Here is a 19849-nt window from a genome sequence, read left to right as displayed (position 1 = left end):
ACAGAATAAGAGTTCATGGTGTCACGGTTTACATGTTAGTTAACCAAATCAATATCAATGCTAATGAGAAGCAAAGAGTAGAGATAATTAGGTCAATTTTGGGTTTGCAAGCTGTTATGAGTGAAGTACAAGAATCAGTGCTGGGGTCAGGACTTAGCAAGAGATGTCAAAGATTTGAGTAAAAGGACCAAGTGTATGGTGACTAAATTTGTTGATCTCACAAAGGTAGACAGGAAAGAAAGTTTTCAAGTGTACATTGATTCTCTATGTGGAGTTAGGTTAACTGGGCAACCTGTGAATGGAAGATAATAAAGTGTGAAGCTGGATGAACACAGCAGGCCAAGCAGCATCTCAGGAGCACAAAAGCTGACGTTTCGGGCCTAGACCCTTCATCAGAGAGGGAGGATCTAGGCCCGAAACGTCAGCTTTTGTGCTCCTGAGATGCTGCTTGGCCTGCTGTGTTCATCCAGCCTCACACTTTATTAGCTTGGATTCTCCAGCATCTGCGGTTCCCATTATCTCTGATACAATTTTAACCTGTGAATGGAGCCTGTTTGCAACCCAGGGACTGCCTGTAAAGTTTGGTGGGGGGGGGGAGGTGAAAAGAGCAGTTTTGGTGATTTATTTCTAGAGAGGTATATTTGAAAAGCAACAAAGTTGCACCAGTTTGATATTGAGCTTTGAGATCAGACTGTACTCTGAATATTATGCAGTTCTAATGGTTATGTTATAGGAACGGAAAAGGGCTCCGGCGCCTATGTATAAATGATTTACAAGCATTGTCACTTTTCCCTGATGACTGACCTAATCAAGGTGTTTAAAATTAGTGTTGTGATATAGCAGTTGTGGTTTCAATTGGGACCAGAACAAAATTAAAATTAGTTATTGCACTTTCATCACACTCGGTCAATCCTCGAGCTCCCTCCAAATAAGTGGAAGCACCTTCACTGCATGGAAACCTTGCCATAATCTCAAAGGCAACTATCAATGGATTTAAAAGAAAGTTCTGTCCATGCCTGTAATGACCCATTTGATCGTTTAAAAGCAAAATATCAAGTTGTTTTCATAGTGATGCACCTTAGAGGTTGATGATGATGATATTTACACAAGTTGGATCCAAAATTTGTTTTATTTTTAGTCATGTAGGACAGTTACTGAATATCCACAAGATGATATCTGCAAGCCTGTTTACTTTGCACACTACAAAAAAAGTATTATACAAGAAAAACATGAATTGTATAATACTATATTACAGTAGACCCTTCTTCAGAACTGGGGGAGGGAAAGGGGTTCTGAAATAAATGGGTGGGAGGGGGAGGCAGATAGAAGATAGATAGAGGAGACAGACAGGTCAAAGCGGTGGGTGGTGGAGCCAGTAAAGGGGAGTGTAGGTGGGGAGTTGGGAGTGTAGATGGAGGGGATAGGTCAGTCCAGGGAGGATGGACAGGTCAAGGGAGCAGGATGAGGCTGGTAGATAGGAGATGGGGATGGGGCTTGAGGTGGAAGGAGGGGATAGGTGGGAGGAAGGACAGGTTAGGGAGGCGGGGACAAGCTGGACTGGTTTTGGAATGCGGTAGGGGGAGGGGAGATTTTGAAGCTTGTGAAGTCCACATTGATACCATTGGGCTGCAGGTTTCCCAAGCGGAATATGAGTTGCTGTTCCTGCAACCTTCAAGCATCATTGTGGCACTGCAGGAGGCCCAGGATGGACATGTCATCTGAGGAATGGGAGGTGCAGTTATTCGTGCAAACTGAGTGTAGGTGTTCTGCTAAGCTGTCCCCAAGCCTCTGCTTGGTTTCCCTGATGTAGAGGAGGCCACAACAGAAACAGCGGATGTAGTCTACATTAACAGATATCCAGGTGAGCATCTGCGTGATGTGGAAAGACATCTTGAGGCCTGGGATGGGGGTAAGGGAGTAGGTCTCGGGGCAGGAGTAGCACTTCCTGTGGTTGCAGGGAAAAGTGCTGGGTGTGGTGGGGCTGGAGGGGAGCGTGGAGCAACCAAGGGAGTCCTGGAGAGAGTGGTCCCTCCAGAAGGCAGGTAAGGGTGGGGAGGGAAAAATATCTTTGGTGATGAGGTCGGATTGCAGATGGCAGAAGTGTCGGAGGATGATGTGTTGGATCCAGAGGTTGGTGGGGTGGTGCGTGAGGACGAGCAAATTTCTGTTTTGGTGGTTATTGCAGGGAGGGGGTGTGAGGGATGAGTTGCAGGAAATGCGGGAGACACGGTTGAGGGCGTTCTCGACCACTGAGGAGGGGGGAGAAGTTGCGGTTGTTGAAAAATAAGGATAAGAGAGATGTACGGGAGTGGAATGCCTCATCCTGGGAGAAAATTCGGTGGAGGTGACGGAATTGGGAATAGGGGATGGCATTTTTGCAGGAAAGTGGGTGAGAGGAGGTGTATTCTAGGTAGCTGTGGGAGTTGGTGAGCTTGAAATGGACATCAATTTCTAGGTGGTTGCTAGAGATGAAGACAGAGGCCCAGGAAATGGGGAGAGGTATCAGAGATGGTCCAGGTGAACTTAAGGTTGGGGTGGCAGGTGTTGGTGAAGTGGATGAACTGTTCAAACTCCTCATGGGAGCACGAGGCGGCGCTGATGCAGTCATTAATGTAACAGAGGAAGAGGTGGGGTTTAGGGCCAGTGTAGGTACGGAAGAGGGATTGTTCCACGTAACCTACAAAGAGGCAGGCATAGCTTGGGCCCATGCGCATACCCATGGTCACCCCCTTTGTCTGTAGGAAGTGGCAGGAATTGAAAGAAGTTGTTGAGAGTGAGCACGAGCTCAGCTAAGTGGAGGGTGTCAGTGGAGGGGGATTGATTGGGCCTGTGGGACAGGAATAAGCGGAGGGCCTTCAGGCCATCTGCATAGGGAATGCAGGTGTATAGGGACTGGACGTCCATGGTAAAGATGGGATGTTGGCGACCAGAGAATTGGAAGTTTTGGAGGAGGTGGAGGGCGTAGGTGATGTCACGGACATAGTTAGGGCGTTCTTGGACCACAGGGGAGCAAATGGAGTTGAAATAGATGGAGATAAGTTTGCTGGGGCAGGTGCAGGTGGAAACAATGGGTCGAGCAGGGCAGTCAGGTTTGTGGATTTTGGGAAGGAGATAGAAGCAGGTGGTGTGGGGTCGGAGAACATTTGAGGTTGGAGACTGTAGGTGGGAGGTCACCTGAAGAGTTGAGATTGTGGATGGTTTGGGACATGATGGTTTGGTGGTCGTAAGTGGGGTAGCTGCAATCTGTTTCTTTCCTGTGAATCTCTGTGCAGTTAAGAGTGGCTTTTCTCTCCTTCTCATGTCTGTCCTTGAGACACCCAAAACCAACTGCAAACTAAACACACTACTCTTCAAATTCCCGAAACCCATCGTGTCTTGGCCCTTCACTCTCTGGCATGCACCATGCTGACTAAATTTTAGAATATGCAGTTTCTGTCTCTACATTACTGGACCCTGTCACTGATCAACAGCACAGTTTTTAATCTACGCTTTTAATGTACTGTGTTGTTGAATTCAACCCTTAAATAACTCATTAAAATGCTTCTAAAACAAAGCGAAGCTCCCGATTTTTCACCACCCCACAAGAACACTCAAAAATCAAATCAAATTGTGATGCTCCATTAACACACAGTAGAAAATAATTAAACTTAGTTGTACATTGCTGTTAACATTGGGGGGAATACTGCTCACCTGCCTCCTCAGCCTTGTGGGAAAAATTGATGGATACCACAATCAGAAACTGAACAAGGGACACATGGGCAATTAATTAATTGGCTGAAAAGGTGGAAGGATAAGAAAGAAACATTTCTTATGACAGTCAAAGCAAGACTTCATTTTGTTTCTTCAGCAATTCTGGACGTATGGATCAAAACCACAAAGAAAACTCAAAATAGCTTGTCTGTTTCAATCATTTTTTTTTCACATGCAAATCGCTTCGATTTGTTGCAGCGTAAGCGTACCCAAACTTTTGTTTGAAACCTTATGATTACTGATAGTAAGACTTGCTTGAGAATTATTTGCAAATTGATTAGCATATTAAAATTGTATCTTCATGGACATCTCTTCTTGATCATCGGATGTTAACTGATAATCATCCCATAAACTGCATTCAGGTAACGGAACAATACATTTCCATAGAGTCTTGTTGCATCTGTCATGATGTTTTAATTTCAAGTCTATGACCTCCATTGTGGCATTGAGAATCACTGCTCAGAGCTGCTTGGAACTCTCTGTGCAGTGATCAGATGTTCATTTTGAATGCTCATTGTGGAATTGGTGGAATTTCAGGGCAGTACTGCAAATGAGACACTAAGGGCAATTTGAGGTAGCTTGTACTGCCAGTGGATATTGACCTGGACTTGATGGAAAGCAAGGAAGTTGTCTGTGTCTGAATTAATTCATATTTTGGAAGATACCAGTGTCTTTCTGCAAAGCCTTAATCCAGAATGAGTATAGTTAAAATTAGCAGTTGAGAATTGCAGCATTTACCCTATGGAAATGTGCCTCATGATGTTGGTAATGATGCTTTTTTGGGACAGCTGAGAAGCGTTCTGTTAATCAAAGCGAAGCCTAATGTAAGTAGGTGGTTGATGAATAGAACGTTGAATGGCATTGCCACTTGTTTAAAATACGCTTTATGTCTAATTCAAATTTTCTTTGAGTGCTGTTGTATTATTTAAACTTAATGCATACAGAATTATCTTCATAATGTAAATTAATCTGTTGTGGTTCTGAATTAAGATTACAGTTGCAGCATAAAATTCTCTATCTTCTAAAATGTCGACAGCTGGTCTGTTCTGTTTCACTGTCTTTAAAATGCTGAGATTTTTAGTTAGTAATGCAAGGATTGTGAAGTGAGATTGTTTGCAGCACATACTGTGTACCTTCTAATTACAGAACAATGAAATAATTCAGTGCGGCAGCTTGTTTTGTTTACTTCATAGCTGTTAATATTTTAATATTAATGCGTGTAACTGTTGGTGTTCAGCATTTTCCTTGAATTATTTCAGCAGCTTTGCCTGGTTCAATAATTTAACATTAGCGGTTAGTCCCAAAGTGAAATACCTTGTGTAGAGTGGAAGTGAATCACAGGCAGTAATTTAGTTAAGAATCTTAGGTAAGCCATGCTGAAGTGAGTCATAATTATCTTTGGAGTCCCAAGCCTTTGAGATCCTTGAAACTTATTTTAACACTTGTGTAGTATTTTGGTTTACACCAAGTCTTATTTTGTCATTGTTTTGTTGGTGCTGTCTGAAATAACTACCAACAATGCGCTGCACGTCCTTAGTGTGCTGTAAACTCCATGTAAGACCATTAATACTCCTCATATTTTTCAAATAATCAAAGTTTACTATTCAAGAACTTAAATTTGATGTATTTCACAACGTTTTCGTGCAAGTTATTACATGGACCCAAGAGCTATCTAGACTGATATTGCTCATTGTATATGTTGACAGTTGTGTGTTCATTTCCGCATAGTGCTGGAATATAAAATAATCCATCTTCAGAAGTACTTTAACTTTGCTTTCACAGCTATTGATAGATGATACAGTTCTCATTGTGTCCTAACCTTTAGACCTGAGGTAGAGTAATGCCGAGTCAATAGTGCGCTCCTAGTGCAAATGTGCAAGTGAGAATAACACCTTGATTGGCTAGTAACTCACAATCCACAGTTAAAACTATTAATCTTGAACAATAATCATGGCATTTTGCGAAGCATTGGCAGTAGCTTTTACTCAAGAAGAGCAATGATGTGTATCTTCATTGCTTAGTGTGGCTAGTAGATGTGCCAGAGAAATTCATTGATCTTAGAAATTTCTGTTTCTCCAGAATACAGCAGATTTGAAGCCAAAATCCATGACCTACGGGAGCAGATGATGAACAGCAGCATTAGCTCAGGATCAGGGTCGTTGCGCACCAGCCAGAAGCGATCCCTTTATGTCAGGTAAAACCGAAGGCAAATTAATGCTCTACTATTGAAAAGAGAGCCCATGGGGTACTGTGCTGTTTAAATTACAAATTGTTCTGTGCCTGTGTACAGTTCCCAAATGACGACAATTCTTTTTTAGCAATCTCAAGGTTTCAATCTATTTCCATTCCCTGTGCACTGAACGTTTCAACTTATGGGAGTTTCTTATGCTTCAGAGAAAGCGGGAATGGAATACTGAAGTTGCATGATCAGCCACGATCATATTGAATGGTGGTGCAGATTCAAAGGGCCTACTCCTTTTACCTATTTTCTTTACTGCTATGTTTGATGTTAAAAGAGGACAGTTTTGTCTCCAGAAATATATGGCCACACACAAATATGCAAGATTTCTTTGCAATTTTCCAACTTCTTTAATTTCAGGTTCATTATGAGCAGTGCATCTTAAATTATTTTCCATTTTATTGAATGATTTTTCATGGTATATTTGGTAGCTGTTTTCCCAAAATGGCATTATTACAATTAATTATCTGCTTTTTGAATAGACTCCAACACTGAGTTGAATGCTAGTTTAACTGATGCCTTAAAGGTCATGAAACTCCGCAGGTCTGACACCCTCTGGAGAGAAAGCAGAGTCAACGTTTTGGATCTAGTAACTTTGCATATTACTACCAGACCTGAGTTTCACAAAGCAGTTTCTGTTTTTGTTTCAGACTTCTTCTGTTTTTCCAAAGAGAACCAGACACATGGGCAGCCATGCAAGCAGAGATATTGGAACAACTAAAGTGTACTCCTTGGAAAAGAAGTCTAGGAATTTATATATCATCTAAAGAGAATTTATGGGGTGTTCTTGGCTTGTATAGAGGAGTGAAAACCACTTTAACAACAGCAACTACTATTTATAAAACTGAAATACATTTTACGCATTTAACGTACTGATGCAACAGTGGAATGTAAGAGCTTTAAATTTATGTTTCATATGTTGACACAGTACTTTATACCAGTAAGCATTAAAACTTAAATGATCTTTTATTCAGAATAAATATACTTTACTTACTAAATTCTATTGTTGATGGCACATGCCTAGAAATAGGCACGCAAATCTGAGCACATGCAATTTGTTGGGAAAACAAGGATACCTGGTTTATCACCACTGATTCTGTAAACAGTGATTTTGCTATTTAATAATATCAGAAAGGCTATACCAGGATTTGTGTCAGTATTACATGAATAATGTCTATCTGGCTGTTATTCAGAACTTTTGCTGACCAGTGACAAACTAGACCGCAAACCATTCAAGGAATGTTCTACCAGAGTACGTTGTAAGGCAGTTTAAAAAGTCTGAAGATACTTGCAAAGAAAAGCAGCAAGTATCCCAAAGCTGTTCAGAATCAAAAACCCTGGTGGCCATTAAGGGCAAGGAGGTGAGAACAAGTGTCATCTGTAGCCTGAATATGATTATGTAATCATAGAATCCCTACAGTGTGGAAACAGGCTATTCGGCCTAACCAGTCCACACTGCCCTTTTGAAGAGCATCCCACCCAGACTCCTTCCCCTAACCCTGCATTTCCCATGTTTAACACACATAATATAACCATCCCTGAGCACTACAGGCAATTTAGCATGGCCAATCCACCTATGCTGCACATCTTTGGACTGTGGCAAGAAGTCCGGAGCACCCAGAGGAAACCCATGCAGTCACGGGGAAAAAATCTTGAATGTAATCTTATCTTATTGTCAGAAGTAAATTACAAATAACCAAAGCTGTTGAAACTAGCAAACTGTTCTGCATACTCTATGTGGATGATTGGCTGACTAATTGGTAACCCAATTTAAAACTGATAACTTGGTATTAGCAAAGGGCAGAAAGAAATAAAATTAACCCAATTTATAGAAAGCAGTTTCTCACCCAGTGAATGACCAATTTCACAATACTTCTCATGATGATTGAAGGGTTAACAATGGAAATGGCATCATATTTCTCTTACATTGTTAGAAATGCTTCTCAACGATAGCATTTGGGCATTTGAGTGCGATGCTTTTACTACATCTTAATGTAGATTTTGAGGGAAAAATGCTTCATTTTACAGTGTCATGATAGTATGCAAAATGCCTTTATCTGCTAAATTTTGGTTCACTGCTATAGGACTATGTGCAGATGCTACTCTGTTTAAATTAATACACATTCCCAAAATTAATACAACATATCAGACTTGAAAAGCAGTAAAAATATTGATTATTGCTAGTAAAACCTGAATAGGGAAATATACTTGGAGGCTGAAGTGTGGTGTGAGCCCTCAAGAAGCAGCATTGTTGACAAATTAAGTCTCTGCCATGCATGTTGGTTTTGAGGCTGTAACTTGAAAATCTAACTTTGATCTCTTGCCCAAATGGTGGGCTAGGACAGGTCTTCCCAAACAGGGGGCTGAGAGCTGTAATGTAGCAGTGGCCACTATGGCACTATGACTGGGTTCTCTCAGCTATACTAAATTGTGCAGGTTTTTGAATAATTGGCAAGACCTAACTGCCCAATGTACTAGGCTTGGATCCTTTCTGGGGGGAAAAAAAAACAAAAGGGAAGTCTGGTGCTTTTGGGTGAAAAGCCCTTCTTAAATCCTTAACTCCCCATTAGGCAGTTGAGAGTCAACCACATTGCTGTGGGTTTGCATACACATGTACGCCAGACCAGGTAAAGACAGCAGATTTCCTTCCGAAAAGGGCATTCACGAACTGAATCGATTTACAACAGTTTACAGTGGCTACATTGGCACCATTAGGCTAGATTTTTATTCCAGAGTTTTATTTAATTCAAATTTCACTAGATGCAATAATGACAATAGAATTCTTGTCCTTGGAATGTTAACCAGGTTTTCTCGATTACTAACCTAATGACAATACCACTACATCACTGTCTCCTCAACTAATGTCAACTAACCCATCTTTGCCTTTTAGAAAAGATGAAGATAGTCTTTCTACAAAGAAAACTGCTGGATGTCCTGGGCAACCAGGTGATAGATGATGTAGGGTAACCATCCGGTATTTAACAACACCGAACAACTTTACTGTTGTTCTCACTCTCAAAATACAATCTCCATTCCCCTTCTGCCCCCTTCCCCAACCTATTTCCTGAGCTCCTTGCATTTTCTGAAATAGATTTTTCGACCATATCACCAAAGTACCCTCTGATGTTTGTCAAAGAAACCATTAAGCTTGGGAAATTAACAGAGGATCATTTGAAACTTCTCGATGTTTTGAGATGCAGGGTAAACCGGAGTTAAAAAGTGAGTTTCCTCAATTAATCTTTATATTTCATGAGTTGATTGAACGGAGCTCCTCCTATCTGATCCTTTTCGAGTCATTTTTAACTTAATATTAAATATCGAGAAGAAAGTGGTTTTTTGATGTTAAATTAGCTTTACTTTGCCTTGGATGTTATGCAACAAATTGATCTCCAGTCAGGAGGATGGAAACGAACCATTTAACTGATACATTTGTCCACGCATGATGATTTCAAGTGCTCTTAAACTGAGTTGGAAGTTGAACTGTGGAACAGTTAACATTGACATAAACCTCCTTGGACGAGCTAGATATAGTTTGTTTGCTTTTTATTTTATTTCGCTTTCAATTTATGGAAAGTTAGCAAGGAATTACAAATACTGAAAACTGATATTTAAATGATAATTTTGCAGATTCAGTAACAAGTTTTTTTTATTCATTTGTGGGATGTGAGCCTCGCTGGCCATTTCTTGCCCATCCCAAGTTGCCCTCGAAGGTGGTCGTGAGCTGCCTTTTTGAACCACTCTAGTCCTCCTGCTGTGGGTTGACCCAATATGCTGTTGGTGGTTGTGGTGGTGGTCCGGGGAGGGGGGTGGGGTTTGAAATTCCAGGATTTTGACCCAGCGACAGTGAAGGAACGGCGATTTATTTCCCAAGTCAGAATTGAGAGTGAATTGGAGGGGAACTTGGGGGTGGTGGTGTTCCCATATGTCTGCTGCCCTTGTCCTTCAAGATGGAAGCGGTTGTGGGTTTGGAAGGTGCTGTCTGACGATCTTTGGTGAATTTCCACGGTGCGACCTGCAGATAGTACACACTGCTGCTAATGAGCGTCAGTGATGGAGGGTGTGAATGCTTGTAGATGTAGTGCCAATCAAATGGGCTGCTTTGTTCTGCATGGTGTCAAGCTTCTTGAGTGTTGTTGGGACTGCACTCATCCAGGCAAGTGGGGAGTATTTCGTTAGACTCCTGGCTTGTGCCTTGTAGATAGTGGACAGGCTTTGAGGAATCAGGCAATGAGTTACTCGCTGCAGTATTCCAAGCCTCTGGCCTGCTCTTGCAGCCACTCTGTTAATATAATGAGTCCAGTTGAGTTTCTGGTCAGTGGTAACCCCCAGGCTGTTAATAGTGGGGTTTCGGTGATGGTAACACCATTGAATGTCAAGGGGCGATGGTTAGATTGTCTCTTATTGGTGATGGTCATTGCCTGGCATTTGTGTGGCACGTATGTTACTTACCACTTATCAGCCCAACCTTGGATATTGAACAGATCTTGTTGCATGTGAACATGGACTGCTTCAGTATCTGAGGAGTCACGAATGGTGATGAACATTGTGCAATCATCGGTGAACATCCCCACCTCTGACCTTATGTTGGAGGGGAGGCCATTGATGAAGCAGCTGAAGATGGTTGGGCCTAGGACACTGCCTGCAGAGATGGCCTGGAGCTGAGATGATTGACGTCCCCCAACCACGTCCATCTCCCTATGTGCCAGGTATGACTCCAACCACCAGAGCGTTTGCCTCCTCATACTCATTGATTCCAGTTTTGCCAGGAGTCCTTGATGCCACACTCAGTCGAATACAGCCTTGATATCGAGGGCTGTCACTCTCCCCTTACCTCTGGAATTCAGCTCTTTTGTCTATGTTTGAACCGAGGCTGTAATGAGATCAGGAGCTGAGTGACTCTGTGGGAACCTAAACTGGGTGTCACTGAGCAGGTTATTTCTGAACAAGTGCAGCTTGATAGCGCTGTTGATGATCCCTCCCATCACCTTCCTGATGATCGAGAGGAAACTGATGGGGCTGTAATTGAACGGGTTGGATTTGTCCTGCTGTTTGTGTACAGGACATATTTGGGCAATTTTCCACATTATCGGATAGATAGCAGTGTTGTAACTGTACTGGAACAGCTTGGCTAGGGGAGCAGCAGGTTCTGGAGCACAAGTCTTCAGTGCTATTGCCGGAATGTTGTCAGGGTCCGTGGCCTTTGCAGTATCCAGTGTCTCCAACCGTTTCTTAATGTCATGTGGAGTGAATCGAATTTGGCTGAAGACTGGCATCTGTGTTTCTGGGGACCACTGGAGGAGGCCGAGATGGACCATCCACTCGGCACTTCTGGCTGAAGTTTGCTGCGCGTACTTCACCTTTATCTTTTGCAGTGATGTGCTGGGCCCTTCCAAAATTGAGGATGAGGATATTTGTGGAACCTCCACCAGTGAGTTGCTGAAGCAGGCAGTGTAAATGCTTTTAATCTTCAATCACTTTAAACTGGCTCCCTTGGTACCATTCTGCATTTTAGGTGAAGACAGAATTTAAGTATAATGCGGTGTGGCAATCTTGTCCAAGGACATAAAGACATACAAATTAAGATCAGAGCCTGCTCTGCTATTTATTAAGATCATGACTAATCTGAATACTCCACAATTCTTCTAGACCCTTCTCAAGAATCTGTCTACTTCTGCCTTAAAAATAATCAAAGACTCTGCATCAATGCCTTCTGAGAAAGTCTGTTTCAAGGTTTCGCAACCGTTTGTAAGAAAAACGTCCTGTTACCTCTGTCTTAAAGGAATGACCTCCAGCTTGAAGTTCTCCCATAATAATTGTATCAGTCTCTGCCACTTTCCCTGGCATAAAGCCACGCACCGCCCTCGGTGTGAAAAAGTTGCCCCTTTACGTCTCTCTCCTAAATCTTTCTCCTCTCACCTTAACCTATGCCCTCTAGGTTTGGACTTTGCAAACCCAGGGAAAAGACCTTTCATATTAAATTTTCCATGCCCCTCATGATTTTATAAACCTCTACAAGGGAACACCCCCTCAACCTCCAATGCTCCAAGGAAAATAGCCCCAGTCTATTCAGCCTCTCCCAAAAGCTCAAACCCTCCAATATTCCTGTAGATCTTTTCCCAACCCTTTCAAACTTCACAACATCCCTCGTATAGCAGAGAGACCAGAATTGAACACAGTGTTCCAAAACTGGCCTAGCCAATGTCCTGTACAGCTGCAATATGACCTCCCCACTCCATATTCAATGCACTGACCAATAAAGACAAGCATACCAAACGCTGCCTTCACTATCCTGTCTACCTTCCTGTCCTACTTTCAAGAAACTATGAATCTGCACTTATAAGTCTTTGTAGAGCAACAAGATCTTACCATTAAGTGTGTAAGACCAGCCTGATTTGCCTTTCCAAAATGCAGCATCTCACGTTTACATGAATTAAACTCCATTTACCACTCTTCAATCTATTGGCCCATCTGATCAAGGTCCCGTTGCACTCCAGGGTAACCACCTTCAGAAATATTTTTTCCACATCAACACTGTACTGACCCCACAGGATTTCATTTATCAATCAAGTTATCTCCTACCCTTCCAAACACCAGTGGATACAAGTCAAGCCTCTCTGACCTTTACAAATAATACAACTTGACCATACCAGGTATTGGTCCATTAAACCACTAAATTGCTTCTAACACATTTACATCCATCATTAATTAAGGAGACCAATCCTGTACACGGTACTCCAGATGTGGTTTCACAAGTACCCTATAAAGCATAACCTCCCTATTTTTGTATTGAATTGCTTTCAAAATAAATAATATCATTTTACTGGCTTTCCCAATTAGTTGCTTTACCTGCAGGACTCGGTTAGTGTAGTTGGTTAGACTGCTGCTTTGCTGTGCTTTGCTCTGCTGTGCAGAGTCCTGCCAACTGCATGGGTTCAATTCCTGCATGGCTAGGGTTATCATGAAGGACTATCCTCCTCAACCTTTTCTCTGGCTGAGGCAGGTGACCCTCAGGTTAAACCACCATCAGTCGTATCTCAGAGTAGCCCACTGGCCTACTAGGAGTATGGAATTACACTCTACCTTTATCTGTACCTGCACATTAACCTCTGTGGTTCATGTACTCGGCACCCACTGCATCTACAATCTTTCATTATTTAACTAATGTGCTTTTTTGTTCTACCTACTAAAATGGACAATTTCATATTTTTCCACATTGTATTCCATTTGCAAAATCATCGTCTACTTAAGTAGCCTGAGTCCTTTTTGTAGTCTCCTTTTGTCATTTTCAAAGTTTACTTTTTACCCTATCTTAGTTATCGGCAATTTAGCAACCATACTTTCAGTCCCTTCATCCAAGCCATTAATATAAATTATATTGTATAAGTGGGATGCAGCACTGATCCCTGTGGCTCACTACTTGTTCCATGTTGCCAACCAGAAAGTGACTCATTTAGGCCTACTGTTGTTCCTTGTTAGCCAGCCAGTCTTCTATCAATGCCAATATGTTATTCCCTAGCCACAAGCTTGTATTTTTCAGAATAATTAATTATCTTTTTTAATCTGATCAAATGCCTTCTGGAAATCTAATTATAGTACATCAACTGGTAAATAGTAAAAGAAAATTCGGAGCTGAATAAAAGCAAAAGCATGTAGGAATTGGAATTGAAAATGGACAGATTTTTGTAACACTGCAAAAATGGAAACAAAATGAATGAAGAGAGTATCAACACGTACATCAATCAGAAACACAAGCGTCCAGACCTGAAACGTCAGCCTTCCTACTCCTTTGATGCTGCCTGGCCTGCTGTGTTCATCCAGCTGTACACTTTGATATGCCAGTTTAAATGCACCAGTTTGTTTCTCTTTTGATTTTCATACTCTTACTATCTTTCCTTTTTAACAAATGTATTAATGCACATTTACCTGTTGTCTTCTGTTCTGATCAAGGTACACATGTAAAGTGACAAATAATTCTGCAGAATTTGGTGTTTTTACTTCAATTTCTTTATGTCTAAAATAAGTGAAATTTTTTGATGAATTGTAATTAAAGCCAATAATTCATGTGTTATGTTTTCCTCTACTGTGTTACAATTAGAGCCTTGTTCGATTATGACAAGACCAAAGACAGCGGTCTTCCAAGCCAAGGCCTTAATTTCAGTTTTGGTGACATCCTGCATGTGATCAACGCATCAGATGATGAGTGGTGGCAGGCTCGACAGGTAACGCCAGACGGTGAGAGTGAAGAAATTGGAGTCATCCCAAGCAAAAGGAGGTGATAACCTTTTCTCGAGCTGAAGTTATAACATTTGGATAGAACTTTTAAAAATGCAGCCTGCGCCTTAACTGCATAGCACTTATTGTTAAATTCTTTTTTAAAACTTCATGGCAGATTACGAAGCAGTGTAGTTCACCATTCCTGTTTTTGATGAATGGGATGTTTTGTGAATCTTGAGGAGGTTAAAAAAAGCAGATAGTTTGAAGGTTAGAAGAATACCTCAAATCTTAAAAGTTGCAAAATTATATTGTATGATACACTGGTAGTCCAATCTGCTGATCTGCTATGTGGAAGAGGATTTAAAAGAGTTCTACTGTCCTCAATCTTCTCCGTTTCTTAAACCTGAAATATTGATCCTACTTTTGGCCCTGTTTTATGTTGTTAATGTTAGTGGCTTCCACAGTGTGATAAATGGGTGCACATTGAGTACAGAAGTAACCTAGCCAACCAAGTAGATATGAAAAGGTACATACTAGGCTGGGAGGTTCGTATGCGATGACCCTGGGTTGAGACTTTATGGCCTATGAGCAAAGTATTTCAAATGTAAGTTGAATTCAGAGCTGCATGTAGAGGAGACAATGAGCCATTTAGCTGCACAAAGAAACATAACTCTGATAATACCTGTAGAAGTAAAAACTTTTTAAATGTTACGGAAAGATAATTGCTGAGAGTAGAAGCCTGATTTTCAAGGGATGTGGTCAATTTATATGGGCATATCAGGAGCTCAATTAGCCTTTCAATGGGAAGCATTTATCTTAACAGCAGGCGTAGCCCTGTAATGAAATATTAATACTGTAATAGTCCCATACGGTTTATGGTCAAGTGAAAAATGGTATGCTGTAGAGCGTGTAAATAACCCTTTGTTTGTTGACCATGCTGTATCCCTGTGTGCAAATGGTAGAATAAAGCATTTGCCTTCTTGGCCCCTAATTATCTCCATGTTGAGTGTCACTTGAAACACTACAACACAAAAAATAAGTGTATATAAATACTGCAAATAATCATTGTTAGCAAAAGTGAGCAGTTATTATGAACTAGTCTAGACACTAGTATAAGTGTCTGTATGAAATGATTAGTTTGATAATTCACTTTGAAACTTTATAATGTCAAATAATTGACATCCCATCACATTAGCAACCTAAACTTTGTATCACCAATGTCGTTATATTCTGTAGCTTGGAATCCACACTTGGATTCTGCACAGATCTAATAAGGTTACAGGAGGTGTACTACTCTTTGAAATAGAGTCAATTATTTCATCTTGTCTACGATGACATTGATTGATTGTCCTAATGGAAAGAATGTGTTAAGGTGGAGTAAACCGTTAGTCTACCATGACCATCTCAAGCTTTTATGCTATGAATTGAGTTCATCTGCTCTTATATTGTGAATATTCACAATTAGGAATTTTTTTTAAAAAAGATTACAATGACTACTGTAGTACACCTCCTAGAATCTATTCAGAAGTGGTTAAAAAAAACCCCTCAAAAGTTGGAAAAACCCAGATTTCATCAATGCATTTAAAATCAAGTCAGTGTTCCTGTCAGTTAAAATAATTTACTTATACTTTGAGAAATATTGTGATGCAAGGTAAATGACATATGTATTTTAATATCATCTACTTTTGAGTTTAGACTTTTGAAGTTGTGCTAGTTTCAAATGGGTTTTCTGTGTGTCTGAAGGGTTTTAATGATTAAGTCATAAATATTGTTGTAGCCATGCTGGTTTCTTTTAAAATACAGTGTGAGAGAAAGACTGAATAAAAGCCGAAAGAACTGTGGATGTTGAAAATCAGAAACAAAAATAGAAGTTGCTGAGAAAGTTGTGCAGGCCTGGCAGCATCTATGGAGCAAAATCAGAGTTAACACTTTGTGTTTAGAGAGGACGGGAACTGCAGATGCTGGAGAATCCAAGATAGCAAAGTGTGGAGCTGGATGAACACAGCAGGCCAAGCAGCATCTCAGGAGCACAAAAGCTGACGTTTCAGGCCTAGACACTTTGTGTTGAGTGACCCTTCCTCAGAACTCTGAGACCTGCCAGACCTGTTGAGCCTTTCCAGCAATTTCTGTTTTTGTTTGTGAGAAAAAGACTTCATGGAGAGTTATGAGTTTTGTTTACATTTGGGAGAATTTTACCAGCAAATAAGGTAAACTATGTGCATGAGGCTTCAATTTAGAAAGTCATGGTTTGATTGTTTTCATTTGGGAAAACGTCAATAGCTGGGAATATTTCCGCAGATTTCTTGACTGGAGCTGGATATGTAAAGCAACTACTCTCGAAAGAGCGAAGACAGTTTAGTATTCTTAAAGATATGCTACCTCCGTGGAAGGAGTTTAATATACATTGCAGGCCAAAATGTTTGGTTGAAATCTTGACGGGATTATTTTAAGCTGAGAGAATTTAAATTCAGTGGTATGAAAGCTCTAAGAAGAGACTATCAGATTTTTTAAGACTGGAAGTTGAAACCACAGTTCAATAAGTCCGTTAGAGGTGTTCGAGGAATTTTCTCTGCTGTGAGTCATGAGAGGGAGTGCTTCTGGGACTAATGGCATTAAATTTTAACCATGCGTTTTAAAATCTTTAAGTTTGTGTTATAAGTAAGTAGTTTGGTTTATTCCATTTTATCTTAATGAGACTTCCATCTCATTGTTAAAGTCAATTATACTACATTGCATGCTTACCACCTCTTTAAAACCAAAAAAAAACAATGTGCCATTATTTTAGAGAAGCAGCAAGGAAATGCCTGGGAACTACAGACCAGCGGGCCTTGGGTTTGTGGTGAGTAAGTTGTTAGAGGGAATACTGAGAGACAGGATCTACAGGCATTTGAAGAGACAGAGACTCATTTGGGATAGTCAACATGGCTTTGTTTGTGTGTAATCATGTTGGGTGAATTTGACAGCGTTTTTTGAAGGGGTGACCAAGAACGTAGATGAGGGCAGTGCGGTAGACATTAGCAAGGCCTTTGACAATGTACACATGGTAGGTTGTTGAGTAAGGTTAAATCTCACAGGATCCAGGGTGAGCTAGCCAACTGGATACAAAATTGACTGGACTGTAGAAGATAGATGGTGGTCTTAGAGGATTGTTTTTCACACAGGAGGCTTGTGACCAATGTTGTGCCATGGGGATTGGTGCTGTGTCCACCATTGTTGTTTATATAAATGATTTGGATGAGCATTTAGGAGGTATGGTTATTAAGTTTGTAGATGACAGCAGGATTGGTGGTATAGTGGTCAGTGGAGAAGGCTATGTGGGAATGCAGTGAAATCTTGATCAACTGGGCCGTATGGAGGTTAACTTGTATAAATATAAAGTATTGCATTTTGGTGGATCATACCAGGACATGACTAAGACAGTCAATGATAGGTCCCTGGGAGTGTTAGAGAACAGGGAGATCTAGGGTTACAAGTTCATAGCTCCTTGAAAGTGGAGTCCGAGGTAGTCAGGGTGGTGAAAAAGGCTTTCAGTATGCTTGCTTTCATCAGTCGGAACATTGAATGTAGGAGATGGGACTGCAGATTGTTGCAGCTGTACAAGACGTTGGTGAGGCCACATTTCGAATACTGCAAACAGTTCTAATTGCCCTACTAAGAAAAGGATTGTTTTAAACTAGAAAGAGTGCAGAAAAAATTTACTAGGATGCCGCCTGGACTGAAAGATTTGAGTTATAAGGAGTAGTTGAATAGGCTGAATACTAAGGTGTGACCTAATAGAGGTCTATAAAATCATGAGCCATAGGTAAGCTATATAGCCAACAGTTTTTTCCCCATGTTAGGCAAGTCTAAAATTAGAAGGCATAAGGTTTAAGCTGAGAAATCAAAGGATCCAGTCTTTTCTCAGAGGGTGGTAAGCTTCTGGAACGGGCAACCAGGGTAGTTGTGGAAGTGAGTACAATTTCATCATTTACGAAATATTTAGACAGATACATGGATGGGATCTGTATGGAGGGATATAGATCAAATGCAGGCAAATGAGGCTGAATTAATTGTGAAAACTGCGCCGGAAGTTGGGCTTAAGGGTCTGCTTCCATGCTGCTGATCTCTATGACTCGAGAAATTAAACCAGATTTTAGTCTGGGATCTGACTTGTCCAGTCAAACATGAGCAAGACTGATAGTTGAGAGCAACATTTCCAAAACAAAAACCCACAGAAAATCTGAAATGAAGCTACTGTCTCCTTTAAATATGTAGCAGACTCTCTTTACCTGGGGGAAAAAACTGGTCATATTTCAAGTGTAGCCTCATCACAACTAAACAATGATGAATGCATCTGATACAATGTGGTTGCAACAGAGATGCATCTCCAGTTGGAGTTAGTGTAGTTGATTTATGTGACGGAAGGACATTCTGCAGAAATTAGTAATTCCAAACATTAAAGGTGTAAATTGCCTTGTATTTTATCCCTTCAATAGCAAGTGAGGTTCCTTCTCTATCTATAAATATTCAGTTGTGGGCCCCACTTCTCGTGGAAGGCACCAGATTTACATAAAACCATAATAATTATGTGATTAATTAGTGTAACTTAAGTCAACTAAATCAACATTTTGTAGTGGTGTCAGCAGGTTTTATTTCCATTTGCAAGGTGTTGTAAAGCATAGATCATCATAAATTGGTAATTTGATCAGTTGTTCAGAGAGGGTGACAGTAAGTCACTTGTTTCCTGTTTCTTGATATTACATATTTATGAGACACTCATTTCAAAATCTGCCTTGTACTGTTATCATCTTTGTGGGTGCAGACACATTTTCAATGCTGTCAATCCATTAGAACACTTTGCAAGAGCTGCTTTACAGGTTAATACTTAGTTAGATGACAGTCTTTTGTCAGAGATGTGCCTCTAGGCTTGTGTTCAAACCCATCAGCTAGAGTTTGACAAACAGTTCTGTGCTCTTAACAGTAAATTTATTGGCATGTGGAAACTTGTGATGTAAAAGTGCCTCTTCTTTAATGAAGCTTGCAATCTCACATTCAAGACCTGTAATCTAATTGAGATCACAGTGCAAACAAACCATCAGTCCATTCTTACAGTAAAGATGTCCTCAAGATTTGCCCATCCTGAACTCCCTTTCAGATCTAGTTATTGCCTGTGTACCCATATGAGCACACAGGTTTAATATTTAAACCCTTTAATGTCCAAACATAGCAACAAATGTACAATTATAATACAACTCAAATGGTGTTTTAGTTAAACTGTTAACATGATGGATAAGATTTTGTATTAACACAAATGTATGAGGTTTAGAGTGATAAGGTCAAAATTTATTTGCCATTTCCCATAAAGATTTTTAGTTACTGCAAAATTCAACTTTAAGTAGTAGTTTTTTTTCTCCCCAAAAGTACGCTCAGTCCATGTCAGTTTTAGTAAATACAGTTTTCAGTGCTGGGTGGTTTACGAGCACTGCATCTACAAAGTGTACACGAAGTAAATCTGCTTTCTGGTGTATTTCTGTTCTTGCATCGTAAAGTACTTAACATCTAAAAATAAGATTCCTTTAATAATTGCTCTGAATGTTTTGTTTACTCTAAATATTCAAATTCTGGGTTAAAACACTTTGAAATTTAATGGCTAGTTGAGTTTAAGAT

At 40.5% G+C, this 19849-nt stretch overlaps 1 protein-coding gene across 29 annotated transcripts in view; it reads left to right on the top strand.

Annotated features, from left to right (window-relative positions):
• LOC125457523 (disks large homolog 1-like) overlaps positions 1-19849 on the top strand; it is a 406012-nt gene that overhangs the window by 350919 nt on the left and 35244 nt on the right. For 28 of the 29 annotated variants that reach the window (XM_059651157.1, XM_059651153.1, XM_059651152.1 and 25 more), the window contains 2 exons: positions 5830-5944; positions 14085-14261. In XM_059651157.1, the coding sequence (XP_059507140.1) occupies positions 5830-5944; positions 14085-14261 (292 nt within the window). Of the gene's footprint in view, positions 1-4341; positions 4575-5829; positions 5945-14084; positions 14262-19849 lie in introns of those variants that run through there. The other variant, XM_048541848.2, reaches the window with a different exon arrangement.

Source organism: Stegostoma tigrinum, chromosome 14, assembly GCF_030684315.1.
Source record: "Stegostoma tigrinum isolate sSteTig4 chromosome 14, sSteTig4.hap1, whole genome shotgun sequence".
NCBI classification, from domain to species: domain Eukaryota; kingdom Metazoa; phylum Chordata; class Chondrichthyes; order Orectolobiformes; family Stegostomatidae; genus Stegostoma; species Stegostoma tigrinum.
Note: the sequence above shows the minus strand (reverse complement) of the source record. Positions and strands in the feature narration are given on the sequence as shown.